The following is a 20,954-nucleotide window of genomic DNA, read 5'->3' as shown; positions in this document are numbered from 1 at the left end:
GCCTCGTGCATTATAGTACGCGCGATCGACAAATACAAAATACCACGCGACGTGATTTCCATTGCATGTATTCACTACGAAGATACGGGCATGAATTATTAACGCGGAAGATTGTTGCAATAATTTTTCCTTGAAAATTGCGCGTGGAAAAATATTCTTCCCTCTGGTTGACGAAGAGAAGTTTACAAAAGAGACGTATAAAAATTATATGTGTCTAACGCAATTACGAGATTAATTAATGTAGAATTTTTGACGTATTTAATTTTTGTTCATTACAAGAACGTTTATCGAGAATCTATTTATTGCATTTCCTAAGTGTCGTTCATTTTATTTGCGTTCAGCTTACTTAGGCGAGACAAAACCCGTGGCGAATATGCAAATAATATAAAACTTGCATGTAACATTGCACATACGGCGGAAGCTACCGACAAAATCTACGCGGATCATCCGTTCGTGCGTCCGTCTTTCTGCAGCTCTCTCGTTATTGTTCGTTACTTACAGTAAATGGAAGTCAAACAGGTCCATTTCCCCTTTCAAGCTTTCAGGCATTTTCATCGCTTCGTCACTCGAAACCTGGGACGGTATCATTTTCATCGCACGTGGTAAACGCCGGAGAGGAACTCTTTCCAACGTTACCTCATACAATTCTGTATCCGGGACTCTGACAGTTCGTTTCGAAGTTTCGGTTAATTAATGGTGCAAAGAAAAGGAGGAGGACGCTTAATGGAGAAAGAGAGAAGAACGTCGCGAGACGCGCCAAGAGAAATTGTACTCCGCTCGCAAGACACAGTCTCCTAAAATGGGCGAGGCGAGAGTTTGGAATGGAGAACGAGGGGGTGTGTACCCCAGTGAAAGACCGCGTGAAATCACGGCACCTACGGTTTCAGAATGCGGGATTGAACGAATTATTTACAGTCACGGAGGATGGGGCGCGTTCGTTCTGTTAAATTTCCCGACGCGAAGCGTTCCATAAAATTGGAATAGTTAAATGCAATTTTTTTTTTTGCATTTCGCGTCAAACTTCGTATAGAATACACGTGGGTTTGCGCCGCATGGTGTTACTTGAAAAATGGCAAAGTTTTTCCGCTAGCTGCCCATTGATGTGAAAATAAATCGTAGGAAAGATATTAAATACATGATATGCAAAACAATTTCCGCGCGGCGAAACAGCTCTGCCGTTGAAAAGTTGCCGTTCAAGGGACGAGGATTGGACACTTCAATCGCTTCAACCGCTATAACCGCTATAGAAAGCCGCATGTACTTCTAAAGTAGAAGAGCAACACGTGTTTACGCGGCATATTGGTTGCCACGTAAATGGTTTCTCCGACTTTCTCTATACTGAAAACCCAGACCATTCCATTCGTTACTTTCGTGACGTTTCGCAGCCCGCCCTGTGGTGCTTTTCAAAGGAACTGTTTGCAATTACTCGAAATCCAGCAAACAGAAGCGCGCGTCTGCGTTCACTTTTCGATTACTTTCGGATAAAAATCGCTTCTGTATTCTTCTATGCCAGCGGCTACATAATATCGCGCGCATTATTTAAAAGTGTAATACGCAACTTGTCGAACTAATTGCTTCAAATGATTTAACAACTCATTCGCTCGCAGGAAGTAAAAAAATTGTTTAAGAAATACCTAATTATAACAGTACCAGATATAGAAAGGATGCCTTGCGTACTAATTTTAAATACTGCGAAAATACAGACTATTGAATATATTTTTAAAGACAATCTTCTATATTATCTTACGCTTTACTTACATTTAGTAAAGCTCAATCCATTTTACTTTAAACCTTTTCAAACACTGAAAGCAATCTCAATCTTTCTTTCCCAGCTGCGCTTCTTATTTCGCTCTACTATTTTATATTTTTCATATGTTTCTATATCGAACTGTACATCTTAATAAAAACTCTTTCTTCCCGTGTACTTACACGTTGATTTTAAAAAAGACGTATTTTAATTTGCATATCCTGCGGCCTCTTTTCTAAAATGCTAGTTTGTATTTTCGTGCTTTTAATTCCCATCGAAGCCTCCACCCATTAAAGTGATGAGTCGCGTCTTTCAATAATAAACATTTGATGTAAAACTCAATTATTTATAATCAGGATAATTGAAACGATGTAACAAGATATGTGTTGTACAAGTTGATAAATTTACGTAGAAATAAAGGGGCACTTTCGGGAATTTGTTATCACGTAATCTTGTTTAAAATATAATGAGGGATTATCCCGTACCCAAATTGCTATTATACTAAAGAGACATGATATTCTTTGTACAAGGCAATTTTTTAATTTCTTTTTTCCTGCCATGAGCGAACATCGCGTGAACATGAAAGTCAACTAAAAATTAAAATTAAGTACCGATCGAACGATAGGTACAATAAAAATGAATTAGCGTACACGAGAGGCTTATCCATGCGAATTATTTCCGGTTATTTTAACTGGCCTGCAATTTTATTCGAAATTTAAATGTTAAAAATTGGCAAATAAAGCAAAGATGATTTATCTCTCAGATGTTGATTTTTCGTAACCCGTGACGTGGAGCCTATATTTCTATATTTTGGAATATCGCAGCACGCGAAGAAAAGCGCTTTTATTCGCATTGAATTTAGAAGTGTGCGAAAATATAAAATGTAGAAGAAAGACCGTCTGGCGCGGTAAATCCTTCACTTTCGCACTCAACAATAGGATACCTAATACAAAAGTGCGTCTCGCGAGGTTTCTTCTAGGCGTACTTTTAGAACCATTCTCGTCGAAAAGTTGACAGAAAAGTATACGAATCTGTAGATATTATTAATAATTTAATTTACAAGTTAAAGGTTCGAATATATATTCCATTAAATACTGTTTCTTTTTCGTTTTTTTTTCTTATTAAATAATTATTTAGCTTTCCTAACATTACCTAATAAGAATAATAAGCTGTAACCAGCTACCGAAATTACACCCCGTTGTATCTATTTAACTACAACATGCATCTATAGTCACGTAATCAATTCATTCAATGGACGCATTCGCCTATGTACCTTGCAAATCGTCCGTCTTATCGGAACCACAACGAGGCGATAAACGATCGACGGAGGAATTAGGCGCTCGAAGCATAGCGGGAAATGATATTCTTGGCACCTAGCGCAAATTCGCCAAATGATATATATTGTCCAGGGAGTTTCGTTGTTCCGCCATTGAGATTCAATGCAATCAAATAGTTTCGAGTTAACTCGGAGCTAGACGTTGCAAATGCAAACTAATTCGAAACGAGGCTTTTCTGTCAGGACTTTTAATTAACGATACATTTTAATGCCGGGAAAGCACATTTCACGTGAAATTTTGGTAACAATAACATTTTCACGTGCATCGCATTACGCTGATTGATCTACACATCTCCGCGGACGTTAAAAGCGAATGCGCCCGTGCTTAATCCACAGATAAAATTCAAACGGGCAAACGATTTACATCCGAGATATTTCCAGCCCGCTGGACGACTGCTGAATAATTCGACCTATTTTGTGCCATCCGGTGGCGTTATGAATAATCGTTCCATCGTCAGTTCGTTGTGCAGGGATCAAGACACACGTGCGGGCTATCTACATGGCCGCCGGAAGCATGCCGGCAGCAAATTGAACTCCTGCAAGTTCAGAAGCAACACAAAGGGTATTATCCGATGAATCGGCTCCTGTAATCCTTACCCTGCCCTCTCCTGAAGGGACCGACCTAATCGCTTTATATGGCCAGTCGAGAGCAAAACGTTAAACTCGATCGATCTTCCTCTCGGCCGGACACGGACAACCTCCAAGGACGCGAAGGGAGGATTCCGGGGAATTCGTCCTCATATAATTGCACTTGACATATTTTAGCCGTTGCCTCGTAAGATTCAGAAACGCCGGCGAATCCAATTAAGGGAGCCGGACGTCACGTTTACGTGCTTTTCCATCGCGCTGAGCGACACCCGTGATCAAAAGTGGACTGTAAACGTAGGGGGGTAAAATCGATACCACCCTCGTTAACGAAATTCTAAGAGTTCCGAAAACAATGTATATTCTTAGCGCGGCGTGGTCTTAATGCGCCACTTAATCGTCGCGGATAAAAATCTAATGGCGTTTGTTCGAAAAACGGCGACGAAGACCTCGCGATTAAATCGATTCGGTAATTGATTTCTTTAACGGAAGATCTCGCAAGTACTTGCGCGCGTTAACGCGGCTCTTTTTCGCGACGTTCCGTCTCGAGAAGCGTTATTTTCCCCGGGTTCCACTTTAATTGTCCAGTTCATTTTGGAAACCGTACGTTTCATTCGACGAAAGTCAATAACGTGGCAACAAAGACGGGGAGGGTTTTATAGCGTCGGCTACTCTAAGCTACGTCAAACGCTTTTCCATTATCTGAGTCACACAGCGCATTATGTTGACCGAAAGGCGATGCACCAAATTGCAACTTATAATCTTATTACTAGCAATAAAGCGACTGCATTTTGTTGATATTAACGCTCCATAATGTCGCTGATGAACGTGGGTTTATTTGAAAATAACCGAGTAATTGTATTTTTCACGAAGGAAGTTATTTATTCGAATAAATTCGCGCTCACGAGGTTTGTCTTAATTTGCAGGCATAATTACGTTTTGCATTCTAAACCAAAAACGAGTTTTACGTGCAGAAAATTTCAATTTAAATGTCGGTCTGCGGAGAGAATTGTCACGTAAATGTTGTATTATGTAATGTTATTTCAGCGCTATATTATTTATCGGTGGCGCAATTTTTTATTTTCTGAAAAAGAGATATTAAAGAAACAAATCTTGTTTTGCTCCGCGTCTCGCGACTTTCATCTCATTTCAGGTACCTTCGAAATGCAAGACCTATCTACGCCCGGCACATTACCGTTCCTTTTGAGATATTAATTATCTGCGTCCCCAAAGAGAAGAGTCGCGTTTCGACGTCCGTGAGGTTAAAACATTTCGGTACGTCGGTTTCGTTTACTCATTAAACGGAAAACGGCATCCCCGTTGATTGCAGCAAACTCTTTAGGAACAATCGACGGGAAGTCCGTTGTTTGTCGCGCGAAGTCAATTCAAAACTTCAGTTGTGGAAAGTATAACTGCGATTAAAGTAGGGAGAGAACAAGGGGCTCCCCCGCGGCTCATTTCTGAGAGATTAGACGAATGCATCTCCGGCGGAGGCGGCCGCGCTGCTCCTTTATTCCCACTACGAGTAAATTATTGGCGAAATAAAGTCGGCGAAACTTACAGCAAACTGCCTCACTCTTATCACTCTTTAAATCTCTAAATAGAGTTTATGAAACTCGAAGAGCGGTATAACGCGTACTTTGAACCGTCGTGAAAACCATTGTGCGTATACGATATATGAATTCGTCGATTAACGTATTTTACCCACGTGAAAGGTACGAAGACGCTTGTGGAAAATGAGCTTTATTACTTTCTGAATTGATTTTCATCCACGGCGATCTACAGATTTGAATTGTCTCGACTTGTCAACCAGAACTTTCCCGTGGGTCACTTCTCATTACGCGAATAACTGCCGAGACGAACTTAATCGCCGTGAGATTAAGAGAGAAAGCTTTCAAGGTGGTCGTGGTAATTGAAGAGCTCCATCGAGACATTTAAAGAGCCATCCTTTGAGCACGAAAATATCGAGAGAGCTTTTGTCGAATAGTAAATGACGGTCAGTACATTTCTAATATAGCCTCATTTACATTATCTGCTCCCGAGCATTGATTAAGAAATTAGTTCATTAATTAAAAAGTAAATGGCCAAGAGGGTTCGAGTTTTAATAGTTTCCGGCGATCCATAAAAGCGTACGACAAATTGGAATTCTTGCAATAAAGGTATCGATTATTTCCTACAAATTTGCGATTTCAAACGGCGATATCTAAACGTAGGTGAATGATTACCATTACATACAACTCTGTAAATTATTAACGTCACTATATTACGGTTCAAAATCCTAGCCCAGAATTAATTACGTTAATTAATAATTTATCCTCTCGGCAGAATATTAATTTGCGAGAGGACGATGTCCAGCTGTCAGTCTAAAAGCTAAAAAAAAAAAAAAACTGCGGGGAAAACATTTTTTCGCGGTCGATTAAACGAAACGTTTTTTTCTTTTTTTTTTCGCGCAAAGAATGTTGCGGCACGTGTTACCGTGCACTCGGATGTCATGGTGTCCGACGTTGGGAACGTCACCACTCTCCGTGGGTGAGATTAAAAAGAGGATCTAGGATCTACGTGAGGAGTGTGCGCCTTTCGGAGAGACGGAGTACCGGCTTCCTCTTGAGTATAGGGTTGTAGGAAGCACGGGCGGCTGCGCGTTAGGCGATACCGCCGCTAAAACTCCTGGCAGACAAGGGTTGGCGAATATTACGGGGCAACAGTGCGCGGACCGCCACCACGCGACGCGGTTGCTCCTTCGCGGTAAATCGCTCTGAGAAAGAGTCTTGACCGAGAGACCAATCCGTCAGCATCCGCGAGTATTCCCGAAAAATATCGCACGACCGCAAGTGGTTTGTTGTGAAAAAAAAAAAAAGAAAAAGCCGGACGCCGGTGCCGCGTCGCGCTTGCCGGTTCAATTAAAAGATAGAAAAAAATAAAAAATATAAAACATAAAAAAAAAGAGCAAAAGAAATAAAAAAAAATAAAAAAGTTATAAACATAGTTAGCAATTTAGACCGAGGCACATGCGTCATGTTTAAAACAAGCTCCAGGGACACGATGCTTCGTTTCGTCTATTTATCTGCCAAATTGAGCACGGGGAATTGCGGCTCCGCACTAACTTTTCCGAAAGCAATATCGTCTGTGCGATGCGAAACATTTTGCAGAGGCTGAGACTGTTCTTTATTAAAAATTTGACAAGGTGTAACGCGATCCGCGAGCACGACAATTATAGACTGATGAAAAATTTGGCCCTTTTGACTTCCCGTTATTCTGACTCCTGTCACGGGAGAGATATTTGTTCGACGACGTTATCATCAACTGCGAGAGTCCAACTGTTGATTACGTCGCTTTAATCGCTCGGAATAATTCTAACTCGAGAGTGCTTCGAAAATATTTAGTTACACCGATACTAGTCGGCGAGATAATCCTGAAATACAATCGCTGCCGTGAACAATCAGAGAGAGAGAGAGAGAGCGATCCCGTAGGATCAAAGGGCGAAAGCTCGATTGGACCCAGAACCTCCCATTCAATGCGTAAATTGGATGTGTCGCGCAACACACAAATTGGACCGGCGGTGATGAAGAGTTTCAGTGACACTTTCCCAAAACGGCCAAGGGATCAGGCAGATTAATCGCGCGAAGTAGCCAGACCGCGAGATACTATTCCTATTGTATGTTAAAAACAAGCGCTCGGCCGAGCTCGAGCGACTTGGCGAAGTAATCGGAAAAGATCTCGACTGCGAAAGTTAGCAAAGAGACCGTCGAAATCAATTTCTGGTGAAACCGTGCGCGAGAGAAATGTGGCCAGGAGAGGAATACCGCACAACTTCACGGTAACTCACGTGCTTGCCCGTTTTGCTTCACCTTTTCAGGTGCGCATCTTAAGGCATCTTAAAGGTCAGAGTTTCAACTTAACAACTTTACGAGAAGTCACGATTTATTTGCCGCGCGCGATAATTATCCACATTTGATGCGAGTTTTTTTTTTTTTTTTTTTTTTGTCTTTATTTAAAAACACTTTTTAATAGTTATTAAAATATTTTCAGGATGACAGCGCGGTATTTCGTTTGATCAGTGATATTGTTCTATTCACAGTTTATATATATAAATATGTGTGTATGTGCCGAGTACCCAATGGCAATTGCAGCTTTACAATGCAGTTTCACCAATTAGTAAATTGTTTATATTAATATTGCAAAGTGTTTCAACAAAACGCGTATAGAATATTAATTATAATTGCGGGTAGAGAAATTGCGTAAAAAATGATTTAATTTGCAAATGTAATCATGCAATTTTGTTAACAAGAAATAACACGTTAACGATATAACGAATTTACGCTATTTTCAAATAAATTTATGTTATCTCAACGCGTTAATATAATAGCAAGGAATCGCTGACATTTTTCACATAAGCGCCTTAGCTGTACATTTTACATAGTCACCTGCTCGTTCGAAATGATTTTCTTTTCCTCCGTATCGGCTTTCTTTTTACCGAAAATTAAAACCGTCATACAAACTTGAGAACCGCGCGTCTTTCTCAGATTTTCCTTACAGCTCGGTGTTACGTGCGTGAGAAAATGTGCGCTTTACTTGAAACTTTTCTGCTGGCATGATCCCGCCGACGTTAAGAAACTCAATATCTTCCAGCATTTTGAAGAAAACTGCGCTAAAAACTCCGACGTTCGCGCAGTATACCTACGAGATAGCTGATAAAATCCAATGTACCATTTTCGTGGATTTTCTCGGCACGACAATTTACCGGCGTCTTTCTATTTTCTTAAAGACTATCGTACGTCGGATATCATTGGCACTTAAGCGATATACCAATCGATTGTTTAGCTTCTCATAAATAACAATTCAATTACGTTATGTCAAGCCGATGCTAATGTATTCACAGTTGCAAATCGAACGGAGGCGCAGTTAATTTCTCCACGTCGCCCGCAATCTTCGATATATTAATTTAAAGCGTTTTCCCTTATTTAAACTTGAGCGATTTATGCGTATGCCGAAATAAATGCCGGAATTTGTAAAGTAACACTCATTATACGAAACAAGGAAACGAGAAGTGAAACTGTTTCATCATACAATCCACGAATATCTAACTTTGGCGAAGCTGTTTCCGGAAGCTCAAATTTAATCTCAGTCACATGTCGAATTTGTCTGCTGTTTCTATAGAAAATGTCTCGTTGTAATGCGCCACATTTGTTCAGAAGTTTCGAGATCGGAAACATCAATCTATCAAAATGTTTTCTGCTTTAAGCATCACGTCCACGTCCGCGTTTTAATTTAAATAATAAAATTGACTGATAGTTTTAGCATCGCCGCAGCAATTTACATTTGGCCGTAAAATCAAATTTTTCATTTGCATGATTAATCAATTAGTAAAAAAATAAAGTAATTTATATGAATATAAATTGACACTTCAATTGATATGCGTTATAAAAGCTATATCTTTTAAAATTGATAAAATGAATAGAGCCTCTCCTTTTTACCTTCAATCCATCGTTAACTGCTTAATAAAATATAATTTTCTGAGATGTTTTTTTTTATTACAATTAAAAAAAAAATATATATATATAAAAAATTGAGGTTTCTCTGCAAGTTACTTAAAAGTCTGAATCTTTTTATCCCTTTAATCCTTTCTTTTCTTAGTATTTTCTCCTGCTTTCGCTCAGTTACTTTTATAATATTACTCGTATTGTATTGCTTTCAGAATATTTTATCAGAACAGAAACATATGCATAAAAAAAACATAACTAATAAAATTATTTTAATAAAAATATCAAAAAATACTAAATCCAATTTTTTAGCATATAAATGATTTTAAAAACGATGATTGTATTAATATGTAACTTGTCTAATTATAAAACGTATATTTGATAATATTATAATAATTATTTAATTTTAATTTAACTGATCTAATTGATCGCTGTAAGATTTCAATGCAAGTAGGTGTAGAAGCTGTAGAAGCCAATATTCACATCCCACACATAATTTCGAAGAAATTCCTTTAGGGACTCTAGATACCAGAGATAGCACCAACTTCCTCGTAATAATATATTTATTAAAATTTTACCTAGATTTCTTTAAAAAATTTTTTTTTTTTAATTTAATAATCCACTGATTCATAAAGAAATAATTGTGTTATAATAATTCGTATCAATCGAATTTAATGCCAAAGGTAACTTCTCTACAATTTAATATCAATAATTGGAAAGTGACTTGCGATCTTAAAAATAATTTGGAAATTTATTATCCAAGAACATTTTTTTTTGTGCTCCGCAAACACTACGAGGCATCCAAGACATTTCTTAATCAGACACACTTCACATATCCCTGACTTCCGGTATGAACGACATATAGGAAATACCGGAACTATCCTACACATCACTCCGTCTCCATTTGAATTGAATCACCCACCCACCCTTTACATACGTGAAACGCACGACCGCAATTTACGGTAGGTCAGATTCGACGGATATCTGCTTCGCCGCGAGACGTTCGCATTTTCCGCTCTTATGTCAGTCGGCAAATTCGCCGAAAAGTATCGGTCAATCTTTTATCGCGAAAAAACCGAAATAAAGCCAATTTAATTGCAGCTACCGAGATAATGCTCCTGTCCGACGGGGAGTAAATAATGACATAGAATTGTGCCTCATAAATATAAAATGATTTATAAGATTGCGAAGAAAAGGCGAAAGAGGGTATTGATCTTGATTAATAGTGGACGACTAAATGGAGCTGTGTTCGAGCGAATGGTGTAGAAGCGAATTACGTAACCTAAGATTTAAAAAGTGAACACGCGCAATTGAGACCTATCGTCACTAAATTCCGTGCATCCTTATCTCGTCCTATATTAATTATTTTGTAACAATTAATTAATATTCTTAAACTCGATATAGGTTTAAATTTCTTTTCAGAGATAATCATTTGATTTCTTTTTGTTTGATTAATTTATTTCGAATTGGAGGGAGAAATGGAAAAGGCTCGTGCAATATGTAAGTGATTGCCCATTGCCCGAATAGAAAATAGAAAAATATCTTTATAGAAGAAATATATCCTTTTCCTTTCTTATCCAATGTATTTCCGACGTTAATGTTTTTTAGTCATTTATCATTCTTTTTGTTAGCTGTCACTGGTTCATATTAACTTCATTTGAAATCCGACGCATTATATATGTATCGAGCTTTTGGATATTTCATGTACATTTATATGTACGGTGTCGTCTAATCGTAATAAAAATTTTATAAAAACGATATGATAGATTGGATATGATAGATTGAACTGAACTCTGTCGAATAAAAAAAGAGGCCAATTTATTTGAACATAATTGCGTTATTTAAATTTTATTTATGCTTTTAAAAAATTATGTCTTTTAAAATCGTAACTTTACACATAAAAAATTGCAAGAGCAATAAATTGCCAATAAAATGTATAACCTACGCGTAAAATTAATATATTTATCTTGTTATTTTAGCTCGTTACATTATCGTCGAATTGCATAATGAGTATTCAGCGAGGTCAACAATTTTATTGTCCGAGTGAAAAGTTAACTTCGCTAAACCTTTGATTCTCCCATCGTACCTGTTTCAATATCCGTTCCACCATTAAGCAGATTACGCGACAAAGTTTTTCAGTTTCAGAGAAAAGAATGGTTTTCGCCAAATGAGCAAATCATTTTTTTTTCCCTCCCGAGTACGAGAAAAGCGCCTTTCGCAGAATATCGCAGTTCTAGGACGAAACAAAAAGGAAGTATGCGTGACAAAATTACAAGATGTAACGTCAGCTTCGTGCTAACATACTGTAATGTACAGCGAATTCTTTTTCCTTCAATGTAAAAAGAAGAAGAGAGGAAGGGTCGACAGCCGTGCTCTGAAACATTTCATGCGCCTTCATAACAAAGTTTGGAGCTAACAATGTTACTGACGCACGATACTATCCTGTAACTGTATTACGTCTTAATGGATCTTTCGACTGCGACAAAGGTGCGGTAAATGCCAGTGGACATTTGCCTGCGAGCGTCTGCTCGGCCGTAATTATAAAAGATGTTGATCTACTTTGAATTTACACAATGAATACAGATACGCAAATAATCCCGAACAACTCTCGCGCTCTCGAAGCTGTCGCATTTCTGACTCAACTACGAGATGACATTTTTATCTCTCGTAAAAATTTCCCTACAAGATTTTCTAATCGCTTTTATTACCAGATTGTCACGCCGGTACTACGTTTTTAATTTTTCAACATTCCATCTTAACCGCGTAATAATAACGCAGATAAAACGTGCTCGGCCCGAAGACTTGTCTAATCTCGTTTGAGAAAGCCATTACCTGTCGATGAAAATCGAATTACTCAGACAGGTTAGTCTGGCCGCTTTTATTTCTCAGTCATACTTCGTGGGATATTTTCGAATACACTTCGATACCGTTAGATATTCCGTTCTATTGTTTGCGAAAACAAATGTTAATTAATTTTTATTTTTATAAACGTAATAACCGATAATTTCATTGGTCTTAATACGTACTGCAAACACGTTTTACTCGTACAATCCGAAAAATAAAATGTACGGGTTAGGCCAATAAGTTTCTAGATTATTGTTCATTTCGTACGTAAGTGTACGACCTGTGTAAAAAAAAAAGAAAAAAAAAGAAAACGAGATTAACGAGCTTTGATACGGGGTAAGCTTTAAATTCTTAGCGTAATTAAAGAGAAGCCCCAAAGTGGCTCGTAAATGTAATACAGTGTCGCAGATATATTTTCTGGGCCGTAATACCTCTGTCTGAATTTCATTCGTGCTTGCTTGCCAATTTAATGAAATTATTTCATTCCCGTAAGCCTATTATATTTGAAATTGAGAACACCGAATCTTTCAAGTGTAAAATCGGCCGGGTGTGATACCGGGTTAGCCGATCCGGGAATTTACGTATGAATATTTCCATTAGCAGATTACTTTATTTTCCAATTACACGGGTGAGCTTTGTTACAATAATCGTATCCTGATAATTGTAAATTATAATTAGGCCGTGTCGTCCGGATCCCCATCGCGAGAACCGAGTTCGAAATAAGAGTCTCGCGAATGCGAATTAAATGTAAAATACTTGCGCGGAAAAACGGGGAAACTTTTCTTTACGCGAGATATATGGAAGCTTTTGATGCCAAGTGGAGAGCCGGTATCTGTAACACAAGCGAATAAACTTTTCGCCTATAAATAGCGAAAGGCTCAAATAGTTTCGCGAGTTACTTCTGTATGGTGAGCTATCTGATTTATTCGAGAGTACTTTTTCGATCTCGAAGAGAAGAAGAACGTAGTAAAAAGTACCAAGTTCGATATCAATTTCGTGTACACACGTAGAACATCTATCGTCTAAGCCTATCGCATTTGTTGATTTACGGAGGAAATACTTGGGGAATATGATTTCTACTTCTATTTCTATTAAATATTAAATCAAACGAACTTCCCGAATAAAAAAAATTGCGGCGAGATCGAGCCTGGAAAAAATTTATTATCCGCGAGAAGCTCTTTACTTTTAGTTGCAATCTGTGTAATGTACGTTCGCGCGGATCACGCTTTATCGATTTGACACACATCTTGGAACCGCGGACTCACGACGCGATTTCTTTTTGCAGATGAGGAGGAACCGGAAGAGCGCCTCGAGTCGTCACAAAATCGACGACTGATTATGACGCGCGTCCGCACACGGTGGCATTTCTCTCGTCTCCTCCTGTTGTTCTCTTCCTCCGAAGCCCTTCAGGCACGCCACTGCCTGACCCTTCTCCTTCTCGGCCTAACCTTTCTCCGCACAACCTTATCGTGCGACGAGAAGACGAGGCCCAAGAGCCGTGACCTGAGCTCGCTTCCCCGTTACCTTGAAGTACAGAGATACCCGGAGCAGAGAGACCTCGGCGCTATCACAGTGATCCCGGAATGGACGCGACGCGAAAACGAAGCTTCAAGCATGGCTGGTCAAAGTGCTAGCGACGTGGCCGGTGACGATCACATCAGCGATTCGTATAAACCCCCGAGGAACTGCGATGGATCTGATCCGTTAGTGACGAGACGAACTGGTTTCGATGACGACAATTTCGTAAACTTTGTAGCCGGTGAACGTGATTATTCGAAACGGAAGACCGGCGATCGACTGAGCGGTACCGCGGAAGCTCGGCGGATACATAGCAGAAACGATCCTCGAAGTATGAAGCAGCGTGAAAAAAATACGAAGGACTGGTTCGGCAATCTGATTAAAAAGCGCCATAACGTGCCGACGCTTCGAGCTACTTCCCATCACAACGACGCCCATTTTCACGACAGCGATAATGAAGCAAACTTGGAGAGACTCCTCCGAAGTGCCAGCAATCTACCCGAAACCTCCGTTCACGTTTACAATGCCAGGGATGCATTACTCGAAGTCCCGATCGACCAGCTGCGTTTACGCGCGGTTCCGAGTGTTAATCATTTAATGCAGCCGGCGAGGAGCCGGCGAGATCGCAATGAAGTCAACTTTGTCACGGAACGAGCGAGTCTAAGCGCCGATAATTTATTCGCTTCCGGTAATCGCGCGAGTGAACGCACAAACGATTATTCGGCCTACCGAAATTTGCGCGAAAGTGAAGCTTTAAGTCGACCGAGCGAGCGTGATATTGATGCTGCGGCGGAGCAGCTGAACGATCTCGCGGATGATCGGAGCGATCGCTCGAGCGTTGGTTTCTGGACCGCGAGACAAACTGATTTAGACCGTCGCGATGTCTACGCACTTAATAATCGAGGTAGAAGCGAACGAGGCTCCGAAAGCTCAACCGATCGGCCTCGCAGGAGCGACGGGGTCGTAATAAATGACGTTAGTAACGAGTTCACGAGCGCGAACACGAACAACTCGGACGTCAATGTAATCGCAATTGATGTAGTTGCCGATGACTTCAACGCTGGCACTGTCTCAATGGAGAACCAGGTCGAACTCGACGGAATTTCGGAAATCGAAAATCGGACCGACATTGACTCGGACTACGTCGACAGTTCTCTGGATCTTGGTGAAACGGAAATCCGCCCTGTGAATTGTCGTAACGTTATGTGCTCGGAGTCGAGCGACGACGACGTGTCGATAATTAGAATAAAAAAATTCGGCAAGGGAAAATCGAACGAGGATCAAGCGTACGAGGATAATTATACGCAAGTAAGTGAAATATCGGCGGAGCCTGGCGACGACAGCGATACCGATATTGTCGTCGACGACGGAGCGCCTTTCGCCATCAAGGGTTCTCAGAAATTTCCTGTAAAAATCAATCACAAGTCGGCGCCGGTGCCGGCGCAAGTCGAAAAGTTTGACAGGCGACACTTCGGCCCGCATAAGGAGGACGTACTTGAAGAAACATCTACGTGGTATCCGAGTACCGTGCTTCCCGACCTGCCGAAAAGTCCTAGCAGAGACGTGCTTTATCACAAAGCGAACGACGGTTTCGATGGCGTCGTAGACGAGGTCTCGACGGACAATAAAAACGAAGAGACGACCGAGATGGACGCAAAATGGAACAGTACTTACGACGAGTCGTGGCTACCCGTTACCGAAGTATCGGAAGGATCTTTGCCAGGAGTAAAATCTAATTACGACGAAAAACTCGCGAATACTGAGTTTGGGAACGAAACACGCGCCAAAAACGATTCCGACGGCAAACCGAAGACAGACGTGGCGATATCGAGTGCGGAACCGATGGAGAAAATTAATATAACTATCCTAGGTCTCTTCGAGATGACGCATAGAGCAATTCCGAGGCCAGAAGGATCTAGCGAGCTTCAAGCAGCTAAATTAGCGGTCAAGCATATCAACGAAGTGGGCATGTTAAAGAGCTTTCGCCTGCGACTTATTTACAACGATACTAGGGTAAGTTTGCCTGTTAAATAATTCTATTTTACATCCCGGGAGCAAGAAATTATTGGAAAGACGTATAATTTAATTTATCCGTACGTTAACGAATCAAGTGTGCCTTACCGCTGTTTCGCATAAATTTTTTTGCGTATATTTTTTGGCAAACTAAAAAGCACCGAATTCATGCATATCGATAAAAACTTTTATCACCTTTTCTGCGTCAATGCTGTCACATCGTTCTCCATGGTAATCAAACTTTTCGGCCATAAAATCCCGTATTAAAGAACGACGGGTTTGATCGTACGAAAATATCGCTTCGGACTCCTTCCTCCGTGTGCTCGCGTATTGTAATCCGCGAAAAATCGTTCCACCGTTTGTGCGAGGCATTATCATGCGGCTTACGCGTATGATGAGATGATGATATGCGCCGAGCTTCGCGCACGATTTTTTTGACACGTTATCGCGAGAATGCTGCGTAATGCGCAATATAAGAAAACACCGCTAGTATATTTGCATAATGTAAGGCATAAGAGGCGAATAGTAGGGAGAAGCGGGAGAAGAAAATGCCACGTAAACGCGTCGACGTCCCGACGAGCGTCAGACACCGGAGAACGGAAAATGCTTGGCTATTAATCTTCGATTTACGATTTTTGAGGCCCTAAGCTTCCGGCGTTCCTAAGTCCGTCGAACTACTCCTAATCTCTGTACAACTCGCAAATTCTCTGTTTGCACGGCAATGTCGTATGGTTCTCTGGCGACAAGCCGAAACCGCTGTCAGATGCCTCGCCTCGAAACAGCTTTGAATACCTTCTGACAGCGCAACCTAACTACCATACGCGTTCCAACAGTTTGCGGTGCTTCTAGCGTACGAAATACTCTTCGCAATGCTCGCTCACGTTGCGCTTTGAAATTTAACGACGGGCGATCGGTTCTTGTCTCGTCCTTCAGTTACATAGAGGCACCGATCACTGACTAAAGCGGCTTAAAAGAAAAAACAACGTCGACTAACGAAGTGCATTCTGCGCTCTCGGAGATAGAATAATTTCGGCGCGAGTGACTTTGAGTAATCTTTCACGCCAATTCGTAGATATATTCAAAAATAAAAATGTAATGGGTCTGTCTAATTAAGATTCTATTTTACACCGTGATATATTACAATGACTCTATTTGCACTTGTAATAAAATAAGCTAAGCGAACGAGAAATTTCTTTTTTTTTTTTTTTTTCCCAATTTTATCGCCTTTTCATCTCAGTTCTATTATAATTTACATTTCCGCACACGCTTTGCACTACGCTCGTTGCTAGGAAATGGTGAAATCAGCACATCAAGTGAGATCTCTAGTTTTCTCGATGCCGCTCTTACACATACGGTGTCTCTCGTCGGGTTATAAAAAAAAAAAAATAAAAAAAAAGTAATGCACACATGTGAATGCATTTTTCACGTTCGCCAGAGGCGAAATTTTAATAATTCTGCCGGCCACAGTGTTTCTTCATGTAGAAGTAGGCTAATATGTAGAAGTAGGCTAATACATTTATATGTAAAAGAATGTTTTTAGAACCGGAAGCGATTGGCGAGCACGCCGAAGAATTTTTGTTTTTCCGACGCGATGCGCGTCGAGAAGGGCTAACGTTAATTAGTTGCGAGTAAGGATTTATAATGACGCGCGCGAATTGGTCACACAAACATATAATGACTGCAGATTATTATTATCTTCAGAATCTATGAAAAGAAAGTTTATAGGAAAATTTCTTGCAAGCCCTTTTGCTCGAATTTAAGAGATTTAACAACTTCCGTTTATTTCTGTTTTTAATTACTACGCCAAGATTACGTACGTCGTTCGGTTTCGTACCGTGGGATACAATGCGTTTTAACGATGATATGTTATGAAATTTTAAAAGGATTACTTGCTCGTTCGTACGTAATTAAACGTCAAGGAGGATTTCAAGAAAAGCGAACAGCCTGCCCTATCGATCCAATTTTTTTTTTTATGTCGGCTCCTCTGACGAGTTACAAATTTTCCCGTTCAAAGTGCCCGCTAACTGCGTATAGACATGTACGACGTAACTGCGTGCGTTATGAATTCATAATATTAATACGCTTTAAAATTTCGAGTCCCATTAACGCAAACCCGGTTGGACACCTCGACAGGTATTGTAACTACCAGCGACTGTCACTGCCATTAAATACATGCCGCGTATGCGCAAAACTATTTAGGATTTAATGTTACAGAGGCGTACCACAGTGTGAACTTTCAAACGCGCGGTAATTCTCGGCGCTTTGCTTTCATCCAAACGCGGGCGAGACAAAACGTAGGTTTAATCGCGCCTCGTTCGTGACTATACCGCAATTCGTTACCATTACGCGCTCTTCCTCTTTTAGGGCAAACACGAGGTTAGTTTGTTCAGTAAGTTGCGTTTTCCAATGTATTCGCTAATTCGCCCGACGCCCACCCGAATTTTAGATCCACCGTCGAAGCGAGGGAATAATTAAAGAAACTTCTACTGCCGGAAAGACTTCCTTTTCCCATCGCGAAGGCAATAAATTTGGCGATAGATCATTTTGAAAAACGGCTGGTACTTTCGCAAATGATATGAAGTCCTAAAGTTCCGCGTGTATTAGAATAATCTTGAGATATATTAACGAAATGAATGTAGAAGTAGGCTAATACGTCTATGCGCGAAGGAATGTTTTTAGAACAGGAAGCGATTGGCGAGCACGCCGAAGGGTTTATGCATTTCCGGCGCGATGCGCGTCGAGAAGGGCTAACGCGAGTCAGATGCGAGTAAGCAAGCCGCATGGTCAGAAAGATTAAATTGTAAAGCGAGAACCGAATAAAGAGTATAAAAATATAATTGAGATTGGTCGGCACGCTAATAGACGCGGGTGAGGCGCGATGAGGGGCGGGAAATTCGCCGAGACCGTCTTTGCCCGGCCATAATATTATTAATATATTAAAATTAAATCAAACTAAATTTCGAAGAAAGTATTGCACGTATGAATGTAAATTGATTAACATTGAGGCCCGTAAAACTTAACACATGCGATATTAACGTTGCTGAAGCGCTCCGCTTTAGAAGCGGAGGACATAATTCACTTAACACGAATTCGTACTTCAACATTACCATGCAGGGAAGCGTGCACAAATTTCGAATTGTTCGTCAAGTTTGAACTTGCATGACTTCTCATCCTCAAAGCTGCCATCGCGGACAAGTCTCATTATGTACAAGCCCCAAAGGGTCTTTATGCCTCGAGCGAATTCATCTCTGCATATACATAAATTCCTTCCATGCGCGCGTCTGGCTGTACCGCTCGACACATTTGTACATACGTCGCGAATCATTGTGCGGACGTGCTACGTCGAAAATACCGGACGACAGTCGTCGGGCTATCGATAACTTAACTGATTCTTGACTAGGGAAAAGTTTCGTAAGAGGAGCTATTCCGGATTTTCGTTCCCTCGTAAAAGTAGTAAACGAATAAAAATGCGCGAAGGGAAAAGTTTTACCGATTCTGAATGGGATAAAACAAAGAGTCGAACTTTACGCTTGAGGATATCGATGATATCCGCGGACTTATGCGCAAACCAAAGTCCCATGAAATTGAATAAAAAAGTAGATAATAATTGCTCAAGAGATTAATCCGTATGAATCAATTGATGTGTAATTAATATGCCGGCATAAAAATCTAAGTAATACAGTTTCTCAAATGATAAGATAATTATAAGAAACGGTAATTGCTAGTTGAAATTATTTTCGCTTTATTGTGCAAGAATATAATTTATTAAATTGAGACACAAATTTTATTTACCGTAAATGTAAAATTAAAATCACGTTCTATGAGGACGTTTATTATTACACTTCGTTAATTAATCTAAGCACGTTCCGAAAGAGATTACTTCATCTTAATAAAAGTACGAAAAGATAATGGAGACTAAAATGCCAAATGGAATTCCTACGAATTTATATTAATTTTTGTTGCTAAGTTTGCAGAATACTCCAAATACAATTATAACCGTTAATTAAGTAAATTTTACATTTGTGCAGAGAGATTAACGCGTTTTATCCGTTCAACGATGTAATTGCAAGAAATTACATTTAGAGTTACAACATCCATTTTCAAGTTAAACTGCCAGTTTCATTTCGCGTATGTGACATGTTAACAAAATTCATTTATTAATTTTAAATAGTACGTAACGCGATAAAAACTTTTCCATCTTAAAACGGTACACATTTTGCATAGCCGGCCAGAAGTTAATTATAAATTTTCCTATAAAAGATTTAATTCTGGCAACCGCTAGGAATTTAATTTCTTTCGTTCAAAAAATGTTTCGAACGGGGTCACCGGAGAAGGCTGAATTCACTTCTGAGAAAATTATCGGGCAGTAGTTTGTCTATTAATGCACGCAACCGCAACGCTAATAAATTATTGATTGCACAACATTACCGAAGCTTTGCTCTGCTAATATATTGTCCTACAGAGAAATTAACGAGTAATATCGCCGCATTTGTGGCAATAACTTAAATAGGTCGGCTTGAAAAGTTTGAAGCATCTTGTTTTAACAAAAACACAAGCAAAATTAACTCTTTAGAGTTCAAGTCTTTATTTATCGAGAAAACACTTTCTATGACTCTCGAGCTTGGCAATTTTCCTCATCTCTTTCATTATAGACCGCAACAATTCTTAAAGAAGTTTTTTTTTTTAAGATAAAAAAACTGTACATTTATGAGAATCGATAAAGATTTCCGTTTCAAAATATAAAAAGCGGTACAAAGAGGTATTCAAAGATAAAAAGTGTCAAAGAGACGAGGAAAATGCCATAGCCACAAATTTCACCGACTGAAGATGCTTTTTACTCCCTGCCAGTCCTCTTTTTAAAGTTTCGAAGACCCTCGAAAACCATCGGCATATAATTATATACGTTGATACTTTGTCAAGATATTGCTTACGTAATGTAAGGAGATTATCATATTGCTGAATCACGTCGTTAAAAACGTAATGATAAAAATATCTGAATAAAAAGTTTTATGATAGAGGCAGATGTAACATCTCACGTACCGCTAAGTGTGTGCTATCTGTCTGTCTCGCGGCTAAAGAACGAGGAAAAGATGGGAGAGAATATCGCTCCGGAGTTTGACGAGTTACAAAAGAATTTATACCAAATATTACTTTGAATTTATATCGAAAATTAACTTCCTCAACTCTCGGTTCAATTTAGAATTATCGACATGTGTACGTTTGATTGGATTTGTGTAAATGTGAAAGAGTTAAGCGCGTTGGAAATTGTTATCTCGCGCACGTTTAAAGGGGCTTCGTGGCCACGAGGGTAAGTTTCCCTGTACCACCATTTCCGCGAGAAGAGGCGAGAAAGTTTGATTAATTGCCGGCGGTAGCCTTCGCTCCCGTTTCGCGCCGAGGTCCGGAACGCTCATTATACTTCGCGCACACC

At 39.9% G+C, this 20,954-nt stretch overlaps 1 protein-coding gene across 4 annotated transcripts in view; it reads left to right on the top strand.

The window, feature by feature from the left end:
• Positions 1–6,381: 6,381 nt before the first annotated feature.
• Gaba-b-r3 (gamma-aminobutyric acid type B receptor subunit 3) overlaps positions 6,382–20,954 on the top strand; it is a 57,415-nt gene continuing 42,842 nt past the window's right edge. For 2 of the 4 annotated variants that reach the window (XM_070671574.1, XM_070671577.1), the window contains exons 1-2: positions 6,382–7,549; positions 13,278–15,523. In XM_070671574.1, coding sequence (XP_070527675.1) covers positions 13,331–15,523 — 2,193 coding nt within the window. In that variant the 5' untranslated portion in view covers positions 6,382–7,549; positions 13,278–13,330. The remainder of the gene's footprint in view (positions 7,550–13,277; positions 15,524–20,954) is intronic. The other 2 variants (XM_070671576.1, XM_070671575.1) reach the window with 2 other exon arrangements.

This window comes from Cardiocondyla obscurior, linkage group LG23 (assembly GCF_019399895.1).
Source record: "Cardiocondyla obscurior isolate alpha-2009 linkage group LG23, Cobs3.1, whole genome shotgun sequence".
Classification (NCBI taxonomy): Eukaryota; Metazoa; Arthropoda; class Insecta; order Hymenoptera; family Formicidae; genus Cardiocondyla; species Cardiocondyla obscurior.
The sequence above is the reverse complement of the archived record's forward strand: the minus strand, read 5'-3'. Positions and strand labels throughout refer to the sequence as shown.